The 24,180-nt window shown below is 39.4% G+C and overlaps 1 protein-coding gene across 8 annotated transcripts in view; it reads right to left on the bottom strand.

Moving 5' to 3' along the window:
• Positions 1-24,180, bottom strand: part of AKAP7 (A-kinase anchoring protein 7) — a 158,991-nt gene that overhangs the window by 80,609 nt on the left and 54,202 nt on the right. For all 8 annotated transcript variants that reach the window (XR_007519279.1, XR_007519280.1, XM_049900819.1 and 5 more), the window contains one exon: positions 13,628-13,740. Coding sequence is in view for 6 of the 8 variants with exons in the window: in XM_049900819.1 (XP_049756776.1) it covers positions 13,628-13,740 (113 nt within the window). In the remaining 2 variants the exon portion in view is untranslated. The remainder of the gene's footprint in view (positions 1-13,627; positions 13,741-24,180) is intronic.

Below are 24,180 nucleotides of genomic sequence, written 5' to 3'. Positions count from 1 at the left end.
AAGAAAAATAGAAAGTCTTTACCCTAGCATTTTAGCTACCATTTACAATAGGGCACTTTTCCATAAGCAGTAAGTACAAACACAGCTGCTAGAGCCTAGGTGTTTCATCTACTGTTGACACCTCCTTTACCTATTCTGATACTTCCTGGTGAGCTGGATGCTCCCTGGTGGCATCAAGAGTCAAGGAAAGCAACCACAGAAGGAGGGTGATGCAACTCCTTACGGTGCTAGTCACAAAGAGAATATGCTGTATTGCTTCCTGGTCCACGAAGCACTGGCATCAATACAACAGAGGAAGAAACACACTTCAGTCCACAAACATTTAGTTCATTTATATTGACCATGACCCTGTTCAATGAAGAGATGTCAAGTCTGTGGTACTCAAGAAGTTCTCAAACTTGGGAGTTCTGTATAATAAGCACTGGAAAAGTATAGCACCTTTATTTAGAATTTAGTCTATCGTCACGTAAACTCATTCTCTGACTACTTCGCAAACGTCTTCTCGATTCTCCCTCGTCTTCTCAATTCTTCCTCGAGCCCTCTCAAGAGGACCAAGAGAGGGCATATGCTGTTTCGCAACAGAGCTGTTTATTGTGAACCTCTGTATGTGGCTTTTCTCATTATAATGAAACAAAGAAGGGGCCCCATAACTGAGGCATCCAAGAATGATTTCTACACAGCTCAAGCTCAGCTGGACTCTCCACTTCCCTTGGTCAAACTCCAACTGTGTTCTTGGCTCACCACAGTCTTGTGGCCACTGAAAATATGAACACATGACAGCCTCCTCCTCCTCCCAATCACATCTGTTTTCCTAATGTTTTGCTCTTTGGTACACGTTCTCCTGAATTCACTGACATAAGCGTTTTATCTCTACAAATTAAGATAAAATATAAACTCTCACCTCAAAATTTCTCACCAAATATAGTCTATACACTTACCACTTAGTCTAATATGTTTTCCTCCTATAATGCAATAGCTTTCTTTTCTAATCAATACATCCCAATATTAAATAAATAATGCCAGCAAGCCATAAGTAAAACATATTCAGGGCCTCAACAACAAAACAGGAGAAAGCAGTTAGATTATCTACAGACAGAATTTCAGACCTAACTATAGTCTCAAGTGCAATCCAAATGAGGGTTTAAATACTTAAGTTTAGAAGGGCTATATATTTTTTTTATACACCACCAAAGTATCCTGAATAAGTCCGTTTGAAAAAAAAAAACACTGCCATGAAGTTAATTCCAACTCACAGTGATTCTACTGGACTGGGTAGAACTGCTCTATAGGGCTTCCAAGGCTGTAAATCTTTGCAGAGGCAAACTACCATATCTTTCTCCCACAGAGTGAATGGTAGGTTAGAACCACTCACTTTTAGGTTAGCAGCTGAGTGCTTAACCACTGCACCACCAGGGCTCCTTAATGCATCCATAAACCAAAAAAAACCAAACGCATTGTTGTCAATTCTGACCCATAGCGACCCTTCAGGACAGAGGAGAACTGCCCTATAGGGTTTCCAAGGAGTGGCTGGTGGATTCAAACTGCCAAATCTTTTCTGGTGAGCAGCCAGGCTCTTAACCACAGAAGCCACCAGGACTCCGCAGACATCACTAATTGTAGCACCATAATTTTAACAAGAAAGATCTAAAGCGTTTTTACAGCTCACCCTGCTTCTGGGCATCTAGTATTTGCTTCTTCCCTACTTTCATATGAACTAGTCGATTTCCTGTCTTCCCCACCCATCAACACTCCATGCTCCCTTGTTCCCTCCCTCCTCTGTATGTCCCTGTGTCTGTCTGTCTCTCTCTCACTCACGTACATACACACACCATTCTCTACAAATCACCTTGCTTCACTGCCTCACTAATTCATCCTCTCCCAACTGTCCAAGGGGGAGTATTCCCTGCACAATTAGGACAAAAGCCCCCACCTAACAGAGGAAGGCGCCCTAACAAGCAAATGTGCCAGGAACCAAGTGAACAGGCGGGAAAGAAAAAAAGACACTAGCGATTTCACTGAGTGTGCTATAGGTTAGGAAATGGAACAAGGAAGACAGGTGCTCAGTGATAAAAAGCCTTTGTATTTTATCTGGTTGAAAATGTTCCCTGGATATCATATTAGATAACAGGGGGTTTGGTAGGGGAAAATACAGTAGTTGAGTATGGACAGTCATTAAACATATGATCCAAGAATCATGTGTGGCCCTTAAACCAATTTCAAAATGAATGTTTCTCTCCAGGTATGCACATACATCTTTTATTTAGTAAAACAAGAATGTATACAAAGATTTACTTTTTTAATATGACACACATTGCTATGTAGAATAATTTTATACCTAACATGCAATGGAAACCTTTCTTTTCTCCACTTTTCAAAATTAATCAAGCATTTAATAGTGTGAGATATACCCTTTGTATACTCTTGAATTATATAATTATAGGTGTTACACAGCTTTTCTAATGGACTCAGATTCAGCATATATCTATAAATGTTAGATTACATAATGTGTCAAAAAGTAAAAAAGATATTAGACCAGTCAGTAATCTTCATCAAGCCTTCTCTTTAAAGACTTTAGAAATTAAGAAATCTTTTCAAAATGTCAAGAAGCACTTCTAGAGTAATAAAATAAGCAGTGGGTTTGGACCCCTTACCCTCTCCCTTCCCCTCCCCGCCACCCCCAGACACACACACACGAAAAAAGTTAAGAGAATGAGAACAAGAAACAAGGCACTGCTTCCTTAGGATGAAAGTCTGTGTATCAGCCTTTTGCTTATAACCAGGATGTGCTATCACAGTGGGCATGGTCCCAGGAAAGCTAGATAGGCAAGCCTAACACTAGCCCCTCATTTCTACTTCAGCCCCACTTTGCACATTTCAGACACCTGCCAGTAGGGATATGTGTGATGGAAGATTACAACCTGGTCAGAAATATGTTTGATATGATTTTCGTATCCTTCCAGCTCATTCCCATTTAATTCCACTGAGTTAAGTTCTAGAGATATTTGGGATGGAAGTCCAAGAGTGCAGAGTACTCTGCTCACCATTCTCTGATTGTCAGAGTAGGTCAAGGACAGTGAGCACAAGGTAGACTCCAAGTAATGAAAACTGAAATGGGTATGGATAGATAAGGGATGTTGCCAAAGGTGTAAGGCCACTAAAGAGGGTCAGAACATTCTCTCATGTAATAATGGCTGATTAACAACACTGCGATAATACTGAGGACCTTAACTGAAATTACCACGAAAGAAATGTTCTGTTATAAATAAAGTTATATAATAAATTATTATAACCAAATTAAACTGTGGGGATATGGCAGGTGTCAATTACCTAAAAGAAGGAAGTACTTTCATACTCTGGTCATTAGACTGATGGCAGTGTAAAGATAACACTGTATTTAGAAAGCCTTCACGACAGGTCTCCAAAATGGTGGCACAAACTGCCAAGAATTAAAAACATTGCCATCAAGTAGGTTTTAGAGGCAGAACACCTTTTTTAGGAACCAACCTGGAGTTACTGTAACCAAGGGTGGCTAGCTCCTACGGTGATAGGAGCCAGTTTTGTTAGGTCTTCAACTACAGATAATGTGAGGTTTGGCCCTGACAAAGGGGTCAGTAAGATTTGTTTCCCTTTACTTTGCTATTCCATTTTTAAGGTATCTCTTCTTGAGAGAATAAGATCCTAATGAGCAGTCAAAATAAACCAACTCATATTTAGGAATGGGTATATAATTCCAATGTAAACTAGTTACAGTTCTGGATTGAAACTGAGCCTCAAGTCTAAGTGAGGCTCAAAGAAAAAAATATAGTTTTATCTTCTTTTATTTTGCAGTTAATTATAATTAATAAGAACTGGCTGGCCAGTGAGCTTGGCCATCCTTTTCAGAGGTAGAGGAAATCTTACTGCCATCCAAATAATTTCAACTGGTTTGCTTTTATGTGACTATTCAACTGAGTCAGAAGTTGGCTAGTGTATGGAAAATAAATAATTCTGTAGTGACGCTACTTTATAATATAATGTGGTCACTTTCCTTGGCCATATGTTCTATTTTTCCTTTAGTCCATAATCAATCTGCTGTGGGGGCTTGCCAGAGTCTCTTATAGGATATAATGCTCCATTCTGTCTTTGACTAGGAAAATGAAATTAATTATCAGTTGACGAAGGTTTCCAAAAATAACTTGTTGAGGAAAATAATTCCCATAACTAGAAGTAATAGTTGAAATAGACACAACACTTATATTTTAACATAGTTAAGGCAAACACATGTGATTTCGATTAACTTGGACACTTTATTGTTGTATCTTCTAATACCAGTTCTAAAACTGTTTCTTAAATTACACTTAAATCAGAATGTATTCTGTGGTTACAAATACCAGAATACAGGTAAAAGTGCCCACAGAATACAGATGTTTGAAGTGAAAATATTACTTAAGCCTGAATTATCAAGAGCAGTATTTCCTTAACGCACAACAGGTGACAGCCGACTAATGGCACGCAGACTATCTCTGAAGAAACTCCAATTTCACCTCACATCAGATTTCATTTGTCAGTTTTAAAAAGCCATTAAAGCAAAAAGAGGTTTGCTGTTGTCTTTTATTTATTTACTGATTTTTAATTGATAAATTTCCAAAAAGAATTCCATACTGTAATCTTAGACCTAAATGCACTTCGTAATTTGAGAAGTAACTGGAAAACAACTAAAAACAGTGAGTAATTAAGACAAGTGACATTAGGGGATTCAGGAATGGGTTACTGAGACAATCTGCTTTCTCCCATACCAATATTTCTCTCATGTTTAAATATTTTTAAGGCAGGCTTTTATCAGGAAGGATAAAGGTGTGCTGACGCCAAGGGCATCTGAAGTGCCCTCTTTCAGGGATGGGTGGAGAAGGCGCCAGGGTCATCTTCCATGTAGTCTTCTTTGCTCAAGGGCCTCCTCCTTTTTTGCTACAGTGATAGACTAAAATATGCGCCCCTGTCAAACCGTGCCTGCTCTGTCTCCCAGACCAGAAGGGCTTCTACCACCCGCCCTGAACTCCTTCACTGTCACTGTAGGCACTCTCCTCATTTGCTGACGGTGCTATTTCCTGAGATTCACCTCCTCTGGGCCCCCATTCACACTTTCTGTGCAGTCTTACTATGTATGGTGGGGCCCTCATCCTCGGAGTGGAAATTTGCCAGTGAATTCTGAGATCCATCACCCATTGTTCGGCTCTTCAATCTGTATTCTTTCCACCCAGAAGTAGCTTCTCACGCAAATCCTGCTGATCTCAGTTGTTTCTGGCTACGCTGGCAGATAATTTGGACTTTACAGGACTTCCTTATATTCTGAGTCCCTGGATGGTGCAAACAGTTAATGCACTCCACTGCTAACCAAAAGATTGGCAGTTTGAGTCCATCCAGAGACCCCCTCGAAAGAAATACCTGGTGATCTACACCTGAAAAAGCAGCCACTGAAAATCTATGGAACACAGTTCTACTCTGACACACATAAGGTCACCATGAGTCGGAATCAACTTGAGTGCAACTGGTTTGGTTTTTTTCTCTATATCCTAGTTTCACTAAAGCTATATGTCTTAGTTATCTAGTGCTGCTATAATAGAAATACCACAAGCAGGTGCCTTTAACAAAGAGGAACTTAGTCTTGCACAGTCTAGGAGGCTAGACATTTGAATTCAGGGTGCCAGCTCCAGGGGAAGGCTTTCTTTCTCTGTCGGCTCTGGGGGAAGGTCCTTGTCATCAATCTTCCCCTGGTCTAGGAGCTTCTCAGCGCAGGGACCCCAGGTCCAAAGGACACGCTCCACTCCTGGTTCTTCATTCTTGGTGGTATAAACTTCCCATCTCTCTACTAGCTTCTCTCTTTTATATCCCAAAAGAGATTGACTCAAAATATAACCTAATCCTATAGATTGACTCCCACCTCATTAAAATAACTGCCTCTAATTCTGCCTCATTAACATCATAGAGGTTAGAATTTATAACACACAGGATAATCACAACAGATCACAAAACGGTGGACAACCACACAATACTGGAAATCATGGTCTAGCAAAGTTGACACATTTTTGGGGGACACAACTCAATCCATGACATTATTGTTTGTGACATTTTTCCTATTGTCCCTGTAGTTCTGCACTGTTTCCAGGAAGAGGGGTGGAGAGATCTGGATCTAAATTGCCATCATGTTCCTTTTTCCATTCTGTCATTCTCTTCCACCCACACTAGGAAGTCAATCAGAGAGTTAAAGAAAAAAAATCTCTATGTGAAACTAAGGTAGTGTATTTGACCAAAATGTTAACCAGGCATTTCAGAATAGCACAGGATGCCAAGAGTCAATTAGATGAAGCTTCTCTTTTCATTAAGAGTAAGCAAGAGAGAAGCCCTGGTGGCACACAATGGTTAAGCGCTCAGCTGCTAACCAAAAGGTTGGCAGTTCAAACTCACCAAGGAAGAAAAACACTGGCAATCTGCTCCTATGAAGATTAAAACAAAACAAAAAAAAAGAAGATTACAACCTAGGAAATCCCATGGGGCAGTTCTACTCTGTCCTATAGGGTCACTGAGTCAGAATTAACTTGAGGGCACAGAGCAAGCAAACACCCTATCAGCAACATTGCCAAAACAGGAAAATTCATACTCTTTCAAGTTTATTATCAAGATTCCTTACAGAAGGAATATCCTTGTGTTCCTGAATTAAGTAATGGTTCATAATGGCCCACTATCATTCAGATCCAAGAAAGTGACACCCAAATTATACTAGGCCAGTCAACAAAATCCTGAGAAAATGTGCTACTTGACAGAAGATACACAGAGTAAATATAGTACAGGGTGAGAAAAGATCACAGCAGGAGATCCTGGCTGGGGAAGGGTGCAAAGGAAGGCTGGGATTCAGTCATTCTAGTGGAGCAATTTTTAATGACAATCACAGTCCTATTCAATCATCAAACAATCCAGAGACTGCAATTACCCCCTTAATGGTATTACGAGAACACAATCTTCATCCCCAAGATCTCTTCCACCTCTCGTTGCCACTCCTACTAATGATTGCCCTGCATGCTCTTGTCCCCTCCTCCACGTGAACATCATCATCATATGGTCCAATCACCATATCAACTTCCACACTCAAAGCAAACCATCTAAGTCAAAGTAGCAGCCAATCACTTCTAAAGGCTATTTTTTTTTTTCCATTTCTGAAGTTCTCTCATTGTCTTTACGAAGCTGCTGCAAAGAAACGCCGGCGAGTAAAAAATTTTTTTTTCATTAGTTTAACTTCTACCTTAGTGATTTGAAAGAGTCACAAATCAGGAAAGATTTAAGCAGCTCAGAAAATAATCTGTGCTCAGAAACAACCTATCTAACCTTTAAAATACCACATGTATTTTGGGGGAACCTAGATCTGTATTAAAATGCCTGTTTGATTTGAAACTGGTCTTTTTCTGCCACCAAGTGTTAGCACGTACTTCTAACCAATTTTTTTTTGCCATGTTTAAATCAGAAAAACACAGGGTCATTCAATGACAAAAATAAATCCAAAAGGATACACTGTATAAGGCATGGTGCTAAACACACAGCAGAAAAACCATGTCACGCAAATACATTTTATGGAAACTACAAATGCCTTCAATTACTATTTCAGAATCCAGTAATTTAGTAAGGTTTTTTGAGGATTCATTTGACAAAAAAATTTACAACTCTGCAAGCACAGTGATAATTAAAATATCTCTAAAATTCACAACAGCTGAACTTTTGATATTCTCTAACACAGTATAAAAAAAAAAAAACCATTGCCACTGAGTCAATTCTGGCTCATGGAGACCCTATAGGACAGAGCAGAACTGCCTCATAGGCTTTCCAAGGAGTGGCTGGTGGATTCGAACTGCTGACCTTTTGGTTAGCAGCTGACCTCTCAATCACTGTGCCATGAGTCAGAATCGACTCAATGGCAACAAGTTTGGTTTGTTTGGTTTTTTGGGGTTTTTTTTTCAGTTAATGCAGTATACCCACTAGAATTTCGTAAAACTAGGAATACAAAAAACTGACACAGTGACTATCTTCCTATGTTAGAAAAATACACAGTTGTCAAAGAAAAGCTTTCCCTTTCCCAGAATCTGTCCTCAGCATCAAATCAGTTCACACACTGGGGAACCAGAATACTATGCCGTGGCAGTGGAAGTTCAAAATTCTGAACACAATCTACTGTACTTCTGGTTACCTCACTGGGCTTTTAGATACTTCTACTAGCTACCGCTGTAACAAACAGGTCAGTAGTTTGAATCCACCAGTTGCTCCTGGGAAACTCTGTGGGGCAGTTCTACTCTGTCCTATAGGGTTGCTATGAGTCAGAATCCGCTCAACTGCAACGGGTTTGGGTTTTTTTTTTTTAGGGACCCAGAAGCCCTGGAACTTCTATACCCAACACTGAACACAATTAGGGGATCTTCACATGAGACTTTCACGGCCATCCCAGTAGTGGTGAACACTCATCCCCTGTACCAGCCATCTGTTTGCATCTTCTATGTCAATGAGATGTTTTACCTTCATGAACTGACCCATTATGATTCCAACTCTAAATCTCTGAGTCAGCATGGATTATGGCTTTTCAGACATCTATTGTATAAAACAATGACAATAACTAGCAGGTGAAAAAAAAATCAATTCAGGTATGCCTACAGAATACCACGTTATGCCTCCTGTAGATGACAATAAGTTATCATACTTACAACTAAAATTGTACCATCAGTATCACAGGAGTGCACTAGTGCCTACTCACTATACAAAATGATTTCCAGAAGATCTTCTAGCAGGTCAAGTCAAATATAAGAAGTAAAACATTCTACATCCCACTTTGGTGAGAGGCGTCTGGGGTCTTGAACCCCAGCAAGCAGCCATGTAAGATGCATCAATGGGTGTCAAGCCACCTGGAGCAAAGGAGAATGAAGAACACCAAAGACACAAGGTAAATATGAGCCCAAGAGACTCCATCAGCCTGAGACAAGAAGAACTAGACAGTGCCCAGCTACCACCGATCACTGCCCTGACAGGGAACACAACAGAGAATCCCTGATGGAGCAGGAGAACAGTGGGATGCAGATTTCAAATTCTCATAAAAAGACCAAGTTTAATGGTCTGACTGACACCAGAGGGACCCTGACAGTCATGGTCCCCGGATGCTCTGACAGCCCAGGATTGGAACCATTCCCGAAACCAACTCTATAGACAGGGATTGGCCTGGACTACTAGATAAACAGTGATGCTGGTGAGGAGTGAACTTCATGGCTCAGGTAGACACATAAGACCATGTGGGTGACTCCTGTCTGGTGGCAAGATGAGAAGGAAGAGGGAGGGGGACAGGAGCTGGTTGAATGGACACAGGTATATAGGCTGGAGGGGAGGAATGTACTGTCTCATTAAGAGGAGAGCAGGTAGGAGTACACAGCATGGTGTGTATAACTTTTTGTATAAGAGACTGACTTGATCTGTAAACTTTCACCTAAAGCACAATAAGTTAAAAAAAAAAAAAAAAAGAAATATAAGGAGTATACCAACTAGCACCAAACATCAAAACAAAGCATCTTAGTGGGAGATATCAGTTAGCTCCTTTTCAGTCACTCTCACTTTGCACTATATATTTACACCAGGAAATAAAGTAACCCTCCCCAAGATAATGGGAACTTTCAGTTTTCTGAATTCAGAGGCTTTCCCTCATCCCTGAATTTTCATGGGACATCTAACTGTTCATTAGCACTTCCTTCTATGCACAGCTTACCAAGGCTCTACCCTCTCTCAGAACTCCAGCAATTCTCCAACGAACCAGGATAGGAATCTTGAATACGTCAAGGCAGGTTTACTATATTGTGGGTGACATTAAGGCCAACTCTAGTCACTGATCTACTAGAAAAATTATGGACTAAAAGAACAATTATGGGAACCCACTTTTTACCTCTGAAATGCTGTGATGCACGTTATGATGTTGTACAGGGAAAAATCTAAGGAAACTATTTTTATATAACTGTAATTATAGTATGCAAAGAATACTGAATATACAATAGACTGCCACAAGAACGAACAAATCAGTCTTAGAAAAAATACAGCCAGAATGCTCCTTAGAAGCGAGGATGGTGAATCTTTGGCTCGCTTACTTTGGATATGTAATCAGGAAAGACCAATCACTAGAAAAGGACATCATGTTTAGTAGAGTAGATTGTCAGTGAAAGTGAGGGAAAACCTCAATGAGATGGGCTGACAGGTAGAGGACCAGGCAACATTTCATTCTGTTATACATAAGGTTGCCATGAGTCAGAGCTGACTGGACAGCAACAAACAACAAAAATTAAATATACATTCTATATTTAATTTACCTTTTTTATGCTGTTATATAATCCTTATATGTATCTATTTTAATAGCTGCTTAGATCAATGATATGATTTACCATAACTGATTTAAACATTCCCCTACTGTTATGGAAATTACTTCTACTTTTTCCCTATTGTAATGTTTCCGTAAATATCTTTAATGCATAAGGAATTTCCTCTTTTGAATTATTTCCTTAAGAAAATCTCAGCAACAAAGGATATGAATATTTTAAGTTTTTTTTGATGTGAGTTGCATAATTCACAGGTAAAAGGCCCATGTCAACTCAATAACTACCATTCAGAATCTTTGACAGTCCTTCTGCCACAAATTTACCCTAACAAACATTCCTCCTACACACTGAAGTTGGAAATATAAATTGGCACCATTATTTTAAAAGGCAATTGACAGTATTTTTGAGAAGTTATAATACACACCACCCTTTGACCTTGGAGTTTCACTTTGAGGAGTGGGTTCTTTGAAATACTGGCCTATCTGTCCAAATAAAAATAAACAAGGATAAACAAGCATCATTGTTTGTAGCAGCAAAAAACAGAAATCAACCTAATTATTCATCAGAGGAGAATGTTTAAATTAGGACATATTGAAATAATACAGTATGATTCTATTTCTGTTTTAAAGAAACTATATACATGTATTCGTGTGTATTCATACATATATATGTGTTTGCATGTGTGTGTGTGTTGAGTGTGTGAGTGTGAAATAAATGCAGTGAGAGGGAGTACTTCTTAAAAACGTTAAGAAGCAAGAGACTGAGGGACCATCTATTTTTTAAAAATAAACATTTCAAACCACAACTCATAATGAAGCAATGAAATCTATTTTTACGCATGTCACCTTCTTATACTGATTTTAACTTTTACAGTGAAACCAATAATCTGCTGCAGAGAGAAGCTGCTGGATCCATTTAAGCCAGTGGGTCTCCAGGTACACTACTCCGCAGGTCATCTGTATCCAAATCACCTAAGGCACTTATTGAACACCAAAAGCCAAGGTCCTGGGCCCCAGTCCAGACATGAGGGCAGAAGATGGAAATCTGCAGTTTCAACAAGCAAACTGATTCACGAATCCCGAAGTTTAAGATCCATTTCCTTAAACATTCAGAAACATGGAACATCATAGTAGTAAGCAGAAACAGAGCCATTCCATATAGATTAAAAGAAAAAAATTGTTTGGCCTTCTTAAACATGGTAACATTAAAATTTATTTTCTATAGTTTAAGCATTCTAATATAAACAAAATACAATCTGATTTAGATTATATACACTATTTTCAAAGGACCAAATAGTACGGACTCTTATTATTTCGACCAAATTTCTATGCCCAATACCCAGTGCCTGGCACACAGTAGGCCCTCAATAAATATTTGTTGAATTAATATGACTAGGACCAGGAAGTTCTTCACATATAGAAATGAATTTAGACGAACTGCAGTTGGACAGTGGGAGGAAAGAACATGAGACTGAGAATGAGGTCAAATGGATTCTACACAGAGTGCTGAATGTGATTTCATTTAAGTCTTTACCCACTGCCGTCATGACAATTCCGACTCGCAGTGACCCTGCAGGACAGAGTAGAACTTCCCCATAGGGTTTCCAAGGCTGTAAATCTTTAGGAAGCCAACCGCCACATCTTTCTCCTGCAGAGCGGCTACTGGGTTCAAACCACTGGCTTTTCTGTTAGCAGCCAAGCACTTAACCACTGTGCCACCAGGGCTCTTTAAGTCCCTTAAGCCTTCTAAGCCTCCTGACCCTATTCTATAAAGTGAAGACATCAATTCTGTGAAATTAACTGCCAAGGAATAATTTAAATGCAGTCTGAAATATAGAAATATAGATTCTAGAATAAACACCGCTTTGATAAATGTCCTTGGGCTCTCTCATTTCAAATGTAATATTGTAAAGACAAAGAAACATTTTGAAATGGGGACATTACCTTCACCACTGATTTGTCATTCTGTGATTAAATTTGAAACCACTGGGAGAGGACAATCCATTTGAAAGCAAAACAAGAAAGATAATGAGTAAAGAAGTGAACTGTCAGTCTACAAGTTTTGTAAGTTGTTATCATTCCATATTTCAAAATCTATTACTATATATACAACTTATTTTTAGCTAACACACTCTGGAATGGTACCTAATACAGTTATTATTGTATTTATGGCATGGTTATCAAAAAACCATGCAAGATATCTTTTTGAGGACATCTTTAACAACAACTTGAAAACAACTCATAATCACAGGATGATAAAGCACCCAAACCCATATTTTAAAGAACCAAAAAAGACTTTCTGAGCATAATTAAATACCAAATGTGCCAAGATGAGAAAAAAAAGATGTATTTACTAATAAACATGGTCTTCATTTATAGAGTTGCAAATCTGTCTTAGTATCAGGAAAGGGTCATGGAAAGTAGGGAACAGATATTAATCTGAATGCCCATGTCCAAAACTCTGGTATATCAGAACAGGTCACCAGAAGTCTTTATTTGCACAAGGAATTCCCTAGACTGAAAGGGGAAAAACAAGGAAGGGTGCCCTTAGGATTCAAGGAGAAATGCTCAAAATCCAAAAGAAGTCAAAACTGCTTTCAAGGATGGAGGGGGTATCTTGGGGAGGCAGCAAATCACCCTGAGATAGAAATCAAAAGACATGTCCCTTGGCTTGTGTCACTGTTGACCATTCTCAGGGAGAAGGACTTTTGAGTATGGCAGTTACCCTCTAACCAATCCCTGATATACTTACTCCAAGTCCTCAGTGCAGGCAACTGCTAAAAGAGCAAGGTGGTCTTTTGGGAGCTTGAAAAAGCTGTAGTAAAAGGGTAGGGAGATAGAAAAACTCCTCCCACCTTGAAGAACCCATGCAGTGAGCAGCACCAGCATATGGAGGCCAGTGGAGAAGGCTTTGAGTGCAACAGGCTATAAACAACCATAAGCAAAGAAAGCAGCAAAATAGAACCCTGGCACCAGCTCAACGCTTTCCAGGTACAAAGCAGGTGTGGCAAGAGAAGTAGCAGTAAATGATGATTAAAGTATGCAGCTAATAACCGTAGTGGCAAAGGAGGGCACAGCTGTAACAGCCTCTGTGGAGGATTCTGAGCCTCTCCACACCCTGGGGAATTGGAACCAACGAGACTTAGAATCCTAGGAGCAATAGTCATAGGGCATCAAAAACCACCACAAATGTCATTCACGCCCCAGACATGCTTAAGGGTGGTGTGGCCTGGTAAAACAAGGCTTGCAATAAAAATGTGAACATACTCTCTTACGGAGCCACGGTGCTTTTGACAATTTCATGAAGGTTAAATGAGGCTTAAAACTTCTGCTCTCTCCTGCCAAGATGCCTTTTGCTTGAAATGTCCTTTTTGCAGTCTCTGAAGAAAATAAAAGCAATACAAAAATGTTACTGTAACACACAGTTGTCTTTAATTATAAAAATGCCAATTCAAAAAATAAATTATTTTATAATGCAGATTACTTACTTCTAAGCAAGGGAGATTTACGTGTGCAAGTAACTTTTTTTTTTTTACTTATCTGTTACTATGAGTCAGAACCAACTCAATGGCAACGAGTTTGTTTTCTCATACTTCACCTATTGGAGACCTGGTGGCTCAGTGGCTGAGCTAACTGAAAGGTTCAAACCTACAAGCTGCTCCATGGGAGAAAGATGTGGCAGTCTGCCTCCATAAAGATGACATCCTAGAAAACTCTATCCGGCAGTTCTACTGTCCTAAAGGGTTGCTATGACTCAGAATTGATTCTCCAGCAATGGGTTTTTGATATTATACCTCAGTCCAGCTTCTCAGATTATTTGCTAGAATATGTGAAGAACAGGGCATCAGGATTGGAGGAAGACTCATTAACAACCTGCGTTAGGCAGATGACACAACCTTGCTTGCTGAAACTGAAGAGAACTTAAAGCACTTACTAATGAAGATCAAAGACCACAGCCCTCAGTATGGATTACACCTCAACATAAAGAAAACAAAAATCCTCACAACTAGACCAATAAGCAACATCATGATAAATGGAGAAAATATTGAAGCTGTCAAGGGTTTCATTTTACTGTATCCACAATCAACACCCATGGAAGCAGCAGTCAAGAAATCAAAAGATGCACTGCATTGGGCAAATCTGCTACAAAGGACCTCTTTAAAGTGTTGAAAAGCAAGGACGTCACCTTTAAGACTAAGGTGCACCTGACCCAAGCATCAATGCATGTGAAAGTTGCATAATAAATAAGGAAGACTGAAGAAGAATTGACACCTTCGAATTGTGGTATTGGCAAAGAATATTTAATACACCATGGATTGCCAAAAGAATGAACAAATCTGTCTTGGAAGAAGTACAACCAGAATGCTCCTTGGAAGCAAAGATGACTGAGGCTACATCTTACATACTTTGGACATGTTGTCAAGAGAGATCAGTCCCTGGAGAAGGACATCATGCTTGGTAAAGTACAGAGTCAGCAGAAAAGAGGAAGACCCTCAACGAGGTGGACTGACATAGTTGCTGCAACAGTGGACTCAAGCACAGCAACAATTATAAGGATGGTGCAGGACCCAGCAGTGTTTCATTCTGTTGTGCGTAGGGTTGCTATGAGTTGGAACCAACTCGATGGCATCTAACAATGACAACAGAATATACAAGTCTTCCTAGTGGAAGAAATTTAATCACTAGCAATTCTATGTACTCCTCTTTCCCTGAGGCTATTTTACTTGAAGGAGAAGGCAGCTTGTGGAGTGTTGAAGTGTTTTAATGGGGAAGTAGCATCCCGGCCTTGGATCACCATATAGCATCTTCTGAGACACGCACCACACTTGGTTTTTTGCAGCTGGAGCCTCCCTCGTTCCCATATATGATGACTCTGCAACTTTTGTGCTCTGTCAGGTATACAAGATTTCGTTCTATTGCTTGCCATACCATAGTACGGCAAACAGGAGCTCAATGGGGCTGTCTGAGGTCCTTTACTACTCTTGAGCACACAGATATAGCAGAGCTTCTTGGGGCAAGTAGGAAAGAGTCAGAACACTATCAGGCCACCCAACACAATCATCTCTCTTCTTTGCCTTTGTTGCATACGGAACTCTAGTTTTGCTGCTTGTATGGGCATGTCTCAGAAATGGAGCACAGTCACTCTTGCTCTCAGACTTATCTCGGTTTCTATTGTTTTTTTCATGGGATGGTGGAGGTAGACACTCTTGCTTGCCCTCTAATGCTTTTCCACACCCATCCCAGGGAATCTTTTCTATCATCAGTGGCAGGAAGAACGCATCATTATACTTAGTTCTGGAACTCCAAGATCTTTCCTCTACTTTTTCTGATGTATTATCTCTCTTCTGAAAACATGGGTGCTAACTGCCTGGGAAGAGGCTAGGCATTGAACAAAGGGTATAAGAAAATACAAGCTGAAAGATATAAACTCAGTTAACATCTCAAAATTATCCCACCACATTTTCAAATTCTTAATTTTCTTTTACCTTTGTAATACTTACCAGAGGCTCCAAACCAAACCCACTGCCGTCGAGTCAATTCCAATTCATAATGACCCTATAGGAAAGACTGCCTCATAGGATTTCCAAGGCTGTAATCTTCAGAGAAGCAGACTGCCACATCTTCCTCCTGCAGAGCAGCTGGTAGGTTCAAAGCACTGAGCTTCTGGTTAGCAGCTGAGCACTTAACCACTGGGCCACCAGGGCTCCTTCCCAAAGGTTAGCAAGCACTAAATGTGGTATTTCGATCACGGTCTATGAATTTGGAGCATAAGCTAAAAATCCTTTACTGCTAGTGACTGCCACCAAATGAGTTTTCATCCCTCTTCTATGGTAATAAAGACAGTTAAGCAATATATGATTAAAATTCCATGAAATCACTGGTTCTTAATTGTAAGCAACGGATGCCAACTTGGGCTGAGTTAAGCAGAAAAGATTTTATATAAGTGCACTGGGGGGGCCAGAGTATCAGACTGGAAGGCTGTGAAGTTAAGGAAGATGTCCAAAGTCACAGTGGAGAACAGGTCCAGTGACACCACCCCCTCTTCCACAGAGCATGAGGTAGCAGAGTTGGCATCACTGAAAACCCGGACGAAGTACACGGGCTAGAACTGCTGCCACCACCGCCTTAGACATAATGGTTACAACTGACAACACAACCTATGCCCAGAATGGATTCCGCACAGTCCCTTTTTTCCAAGTTGCTAACTTCTGATTCAAAGCCAAGATCATGTTCTCCTGCCCTAGCAGTAAGGGACTCTGTGACAAATGTATCTGATATGGGAGAGAGCAAAGGAGAGGCTAGATGTTAGACAGGTAAAAGACAACTGTCCAGTACAGGCATGTATATGGAACAATAAAAGTGTATTTGTAACACTATTGTAATTAACTTAGCAACTTACAGCTCATATACATTACAAAAAGGTATATATCTCTCCTCAGCTTCCCTATCAAAAGCCGGTTTTGGCCCTTTCTAGTTTGGCCTGTTCTCAACTGTTTTACATAATCCTAGAGTTGAAATATCAGGCTGAATCATACAAAATTATCTTTTTTACTTGTCAAAAACAGTCAAAATTTGGCAATTTGTAATGCTATAGAATGTAAAATGGTGGACTAATTAACTAAAAAAAAAAAAAAAATTTTTTTTTTTTTTTATGTTCCTAAAATTTGACTAGAAGGATTAGGGCATAATTTCTATGACCCAAATATTACAAAAACCTTCACATAAAACAGCATCTCATAGGAACTCAAAAACATGCTCCTAGCATCCCAGAAAACTGAAATAGTATAAAGTCATGGAAGTACAAATTCATTTATTGAGCTATTGACTGGGCCCTTCCCATACGTGCAAGGCACACTACCTGCCTAATGGGACAGATCTCAGCCCAACAAAGAGAAGGACCTACCAATGTTCAGGATTATCAGAAAATAGAATGAATATAAGGAAAGGACTTTTCTTAACAGAAGTTAAAATATACATTTGTATTGTTATTTACTATTCACACTGGTTTTTACATATTATCTTATTTGAAACAACAATCTTAATCAATTCTAAAGAAACATTTTTCAATTTACTGGTTTCAGTTACATCAAATTTTGGCCCAAAATTTCTCTTTATTCACCGGGGTTGAAATCTTAGTAGGTAGTAAAGTTTTTATTTACTTACAATATTGTTTTAAATAATATTTGTCACAAAGCACATTTGAATTTTTTATTGATGTGTTTTTTAGTGCAATATGTTCTCTGGGCACATAAAGTAGGGAAAAGGAAAATGCCTTCTGTTTGAAAAGTATTTCTTAGTGTTCGATTTTTATTCCTAATAACAGTATAATCTATTGCTTAGCCAAAGTATCAGGTAATGGTTAAAGAAATATTAGTTTTGAGATAAGAAGAATTTTTGCTAATGTGGAAAAACAATGTGTCATTTTTCATCCATGTTAGCTTATGTTCTGGAAGAGAAGTTTATGAATAATTGAAGAGCCTGTTCAATTTTTTTTCCTAATGCCACAGACATTTCCTTCAAGCACTAAATAGAAAATCGTACAGCAAATATATCAGATATCCTTCAAAAGTGGGCTAAGGTGCTTCCTAAATAATACAATTTACCACAGCTGAAGGTAAAAGTTATCTGAAGAAAATTTCTTAAAAATGTGTTTTAGACATTAGGAGACTTCACTAGGTGAAGAAACACTGAAATGAATAATAAAGGCACAATCCTTTTATAATGCTAACAAAAAAGGCTTTATCTCTTTTGTGATAGATTAGAGAGATGAGACAAATCAGAGAGAGAGATGGAGCCCTGGTGGCCCAGTGGTTAAGAGCCTGGCTGCTAACCAAAAGGTTGGCCGTTCAAATCCACCAGCCACTCCTGGGAAACTCTACAGGGCAGTTCTACTCTGTCCTATCATAGGGTTGCTATGAGTCGGAATCGACTTGATAGCAACTGGTTTGGTTTTTTTGGTTTTATACACATATATAAAGGTAAAAGTTTTTTAAGTTTCATATTTATTTATATATAAGATTTTCTTCAGGTAAACTCAAATACGTAACAGCAATAAACTTATACTTAAAATGTAAATAAGTTGCTAAACGTTGCCTCAAAGTAAACTACTAATTTTAATAAAATCATGTATTTTAAATTATATACAGTTTTTTGCAAAGCAAATACTTCAGTTTTTTTCTCCTTTTTGCCAATTTCTTCCTTTTTCTAAAATTGTGACAGATGTTTATACGATCGCATGATCTCCAATAATAATCACAGAGGTTTATTAACAGGAATAGTCTAGAATGCTAAATACAAATTAAGTGGTCCTAGTTTTTTTAGTAAGCCTAGATGCTAATAAAAAGGTTGGCAGTTTGAATTCACCAGCTGCTCCTTGGAAACCCTATGGGGCAGTTCTACTCTGTCCTATAGGGTCACTATGAGTCAGAATCCAGTTCAACAGCAATGGGTAATATATTTTTAAGGTCCCTGGTAATATATTTTTAAGGTTAGTAGCCCAGTTTTAACTGGACTACTAACCTATAGGTTAATGGTTCAAAGCCACCCAGGAGCGCCACTGAAGAAACACATAGCAATCTGCTTCCATAACAATGGGTCAAGAAAACCCCACGGAGCAGGTCTACTCTGCCACATGAGTTGAAATCGACTCGATGGCAACAGGTTTTTCTTTTTGTTTTTCTTAATATGTTTTTAAGTTATATATTCTATTTCATGATGTGGATATACTAGAACTACCTTGTTAGATATTTATTTTTAAAGGATCGATTTATGACTAAACAATACACTGTACAATTACAAGCTTTCCACGCTTTCTAATTGGAAGAGACTTTCTAATACCACTAAGTTATAGTAAAATTATATCACATATATTAAAAAAATTCTCAATAAAATTTTAGAACCACTTTTTTAAAAATTGTGCTTTAAGTGAAAGTTTACAAATAGAGTCAAACTCTCACACAAAACTTAATACACACCTTGCTATGTACTCCTAGCTGCTCTCCCCCTAATGAGACAGCACACTCTTCCTCTCTACCCGGTATTCCCCATGTCCATTCAACCAGCTCCTGTCCCCCTCTGCCTTCTCATCTCGCCTCCGGACAGAAGCTGCCCACATAGTCTCATGTGCCTACTTGAGCCAAGAAGCTCATTCCTGACCAGTATCATTTTCTGTCTTATAGTCCAATCCAATCCCTGTCTGAAGAGTTGGCTTTGGGAATGGTTCCAGTCTTGGGCTAACAGAAGGTCTGGGGACCATGACTTCCGGGGTCCCGCTAAACTCAGACCATTAAGTCTGGTCTTTTTACATGAATTTGAGGTCTGCATCCCACTGTTCTCCTGCTCCATCAGGGATTCTCTGTTTGGTTCCTTGTCAGGGCAGTCATCAGCTGTAGCTGGGCACCATCTAATTCTTCTGGTCTCAGGCTGATGTAGTCCCTGGTTTATGTGGCCCTTTCTGTCTCTTAGGCTCATATTGACCTTGTGTCTTTGGTGTTCTTCATTCTCCTCTGCTCCAGGTGGGCTGACACCAATTGATGCATCTTAGATGGCCGCTTACTAGCGCTTAAGACCACAGACACCACTCACCAAAGTGGGATGCAGAATGTTTTCTTAATACCTTTTGTTATGCCAATTGACCTAGATGTCCTCTGAAACCACAGTCCCCAGATCCCTGTCCCTGCTACTCTGGCATTCAAAGTGTTTGGTTGTATTCAGGAAACTTCTTTGCTTTTGGTTTAGTACAGTTGTGCTGACCTCTCCTGTATTGTGTGTTGTCTTGCCCTTCACCTAAAATAGAAGAAGCACTTTTTAGTCATCTAAAACTCTAAAGAAATAAAAGCCATGTAACTTCTTTGTCAGTCTTTTATTACTACTAAAAGGTTAAATTAAAAAAAAAAAAGAAACAAACCCAGTGCCGTCGAGTCGATTCCAACTCATAGTGACCCTATAGGACAGAGCAGAACTGCCCCATAGAGTTTCCAAGGAGCGCCTGGCGGATTCCAACTGCCGACCCTTTGGTTAGCAGCCATAGCACTTCACCACTATGCCACAAGGGTTTCCACTAAAAGGTTAGTAGTCATAAAATTACTTGTTTCCATACGCTGCTTATGATAAGTGTTTAATTTTAGATGGCTTTAAAAAAAATTATTTTTTTTTTTTAGCAAGTCAAGTGAATCATATGTTTCAAAACAAAGGCTGATATAATGTTGAACCCAGGCTCAACTTAAAATTTTTTATAATCATCATTTTAAATAGATATTTCCAGTTGATTACTGTGTAAAACTGTCAAATAGAATTTCAAAATGTTTTATTCTTAAATGCAAGTCTTTTAAAGTTACACTTTGATGCCAGAGGAATCACATTCATTCTAACATGGTTGAGGAGAAAGAGAATTGGACTGAGCATTCTAACACTGCCCCAGTTCTAGTTATTCAACTTGTGTTCTTGGAAATGCCACTTAACCTTGAGAATAAAAATGATCAGGCCATAATAAATTACCTCTTAGGTCCCTTCTTATTCCTATAGCTGGAGAGCATGAGTGGCTGTCAGGGAGAGTTCTGGGACATCATCCACAAGGGACTGTAGAACACGGGACTAGATTTAATTCTCACACAAAGATTTAGACATGAATATAAATGTAGGAGGAGCGCTGGTGGCATAGTGGTTAACAGCGTCAGCTGCTAACCTTTCCACAAACTGCTCCTTGGAAATGCTATGAGGGAGTTCTACTCTGTCCTACAGGGTCGCTATGAGTCAGAATCGACTTGACAGTGGTGGGGTTTTTTGTTTTGTTTTGTTTTCCGGGTTACTTATAAATGTAGGAAGACAGACTGTCTAAGGTTAAATGTTCTTTTATACTTTATCACACACTTTTTCAGTGAATTATTCAACTACTAAAAAAGTATTTATTGAACTTTTATTATGTGACAAGGAGCCCTGGTGATGTGGTTATGCACTTGGCTGCCAACTGAAAGGTTGGTGGTTCAAACTCACCAGCCGCTCTGAGGGAGAAAGATGTGGCAGTCTGCTTCTGTAAAGATTACAGCCTTGGACACTTTATGGGGCAGTTCTACTCTGTCCTATAGGTCGCTATGTGTCAGAAACGACTTAATAAGTTGGGATTTTTTTGTTGTTGGTTTTGGTATCATGTGACAGGCTCCAGGGACATGAAGATGAAACATTCCCTGCAACCAAAGAGCTTTCACTCTATTTGAAAGAGAGATTTCTAAATAATCAAATGCAAAAAAAGTGTTAAAGTTTCTACAGTAGACATCTCCGTAGGGTATAGCAGGAAATCTATAGATGCCCTTAAAGAATCAGAAAAGGCCTTTAATTTGGAAGCAACACTTTAAATGAGTCTTTATTAAAAAATCAGTAATTGTCCTCTGAGCACGTGGGGAATGCGAAGGTATTCTATGAGGTGGCAGCCGTGTGAGCTAAGGCACGAAAACATGAAATGGCACTTCCAGAACAGTGGGTTCACTACGGGGCAAAACAAGAAATAAGGCTAAAGGGACAGGAAAGATTCAAATAGCTGAGAATCTTAAATGCCACAGCAAGAAGAATTTTATGCTCTGTGGAAATCCTGGTGGTGTAGTGGTTAAGAGCTGCAGCTGCTAATCAAAAGGTCGGCAGTTCAAATCCATTAGGTGCTCCTTGGAAACCCTGTGGGGTAGTTCTACTCTGTCTACAGGGTCGCTATGAGTCGGAATCAACTCGATGGCAACAGGTTTTTTTGTTTGTTTGTATTCAACAGAGAGTCAATAAATCCTTTTAAGCAAGATGTATACAAATGATTAGTTCTGTGCTTTAGAAAAATACTCTGGAAGCAAAGTGGCAGACTGGACATAAAAGAACTATTATAGTGGTCTAAGTAAGAGATGAAAAGAGCTGGAACTGAGGCACGGCAATAGGGATGCAAAGAAGGGAACCAATGAGAGAGATATTTCAGATAAAATTTATAGGATTTGATGACTGACTACCTAAAACAAGTGAAGCTGGAGCATAGGCTAGCTCCTAAATTTCTGACTTATGTACCTGTTTGAATAGTGGGAAGGTTCACTCAGATAATAAATACAAGAGAAGAACCAAGGTTAAGAAGAAGAGGGGTAGGTTCAAAACCCTTAAAATGTAAACACTTAAGAAATAAAGAGATAAGCCAATGATAGAAACTGAGAAGATATATTAAGAGAAGTAAAAAAAGAACCATGAAAGTGGTGTCTTAGAAAGCAAAAAGAGAATTTAAAGAAGTGAGTGCTTGGTCATGTCAACAAATCCAAAGCATCCATTACATTTGGCGATTAGAAAGCCACCAGTGGCCTATGGTAGTGGAGTAGGTTATAACCTACTGACTTCAGTAAAGAAAAGAAGATGAATAGAGGTAAAGACTAGAAACAGAATAGAGTCTACTCTTTCAAAGATTTTGGCTAGGAAGGAAGGGAAGGAGAGCTATAAAGCAGAGGTAGAGAGGAGATTCAAGATCAAGGGAGTGTTTTGGTTGTTGTTGCTATTTTTTAGGCTTTCTTATTGTGTGTGTGTGTGTGTGTGTGCATGCACGCACACATCTGGCATAGGAAAAATGTTAACAAGTTAACCAAGCTGAGGGAAAAGAGCTCATGAAGAGAAAAGGTTGTAACTACAGGAGTACAGCAAAAAGAAGAAATAGCTGGTAGAGCAGGGTCCAGGTAGAGACCAGTAGATCAAGAGCACAGCTATAGTGTGGCTGTTGTTAGCTGCCATCATATCAATTCAGACTCCTGGTGACCCAATGAGTGCTGAGTAGAACTGCTCCATAGGGTTTTCAAGGCTGTGATCCTTCAGAAGCAGATTGCCACGCCTGTCTTCCAAGGCACTCATGGAAGGGTTTGAACCACCAACCCTTCCACAAGTAGTTGAGCATTTAACTGTTTGCACCACCTTGCTGCCTACAGCTCAAGGATTAAATAGAATATAAAACACCTCTTTTTCTAGAACTGGATGAGGTTCTAAAAAGGCAAATGTTATTAGCGGTTACAAGGGGCTGGAGAGAGGGTTGAAAAAAAAAAAACCAAAACCAAAACCAAAGCCAACGCCGTCAAGTCGATTCTGACTCATAGTGGCCCTACAGGACAGAGTAGAACTGCCCCGTAGGGTTTCCAAGGAGCAGCTGGTAGATTCAAACTGCCAACCTTTTGGTTAGCAGCCACAGCTCTTAACCACTATGCCACCAGAGTTTCTGAGGGGTGAACAGAGAGTTGAAATACTTTTGGGAATGGGTAGTGGTGACAGGACAACAAACTGAAAGGGATTAACGTCACTGAATTGTTGAAAGAGAGGTGCAAGGTTAAGGAATCTAGACATAAGGCTGGAGGATGACAGCAGACGGAGACAGAACTTAAGTGCAACAGGATTGCTTAACAGGATACTGTTCGGTTTGAAAAGCACACATTTGCAGTACAATCAAATGTTCTACATAATTTCTTCTACATGACCTTATGCTTTCTTCATTTGCTCACTCATTTGATAAATCTTATTAAGAACCTTTTCTATGTTCCACATTATAAAAGGCGCTGGGTATACAATAGTGAACAACAGTCATGGTCCTTGCCTGACTTAATGTAGTAGGAGAGACAGTCAAATGAATATATAATTACATATAAGTATGTTTGCAAACCCTGGTGGCATAGTGGTTAAGTGCTACGGCTGCTAACCAAAGGGTTGGCAGTTCAAATCCGGCAGGCGCTCCTTGAGAACTCTGTGGGGCAGTTCTACTCTGTCCTATAGGGTTGCTATGAGTCGGAATCGACTCCACAGCACTGGGTTTGGTTTGTTTTGTTATGTAA

The sequence above is a fragment of the Elephas maximus genome, chromosome 1 (assembly GCF_024166365.1).
Source record: "Elephas maximus indicus isolate mEleMax1 chromosome 1, mEleMax1 primary haplotype, whole genome shotgun sequence".
Lineage (NCBI taxonomy): Eukaryota > Metazoa > Chordata > Mammalia > Proboscidea > Elephantidae > Elephas > Elephas maximus.
The sequence above is the reverse complement of the archived record's forward strand: the minus strand, read 5'-3'. Positions and strand labels throughout refer to the sequence as shown.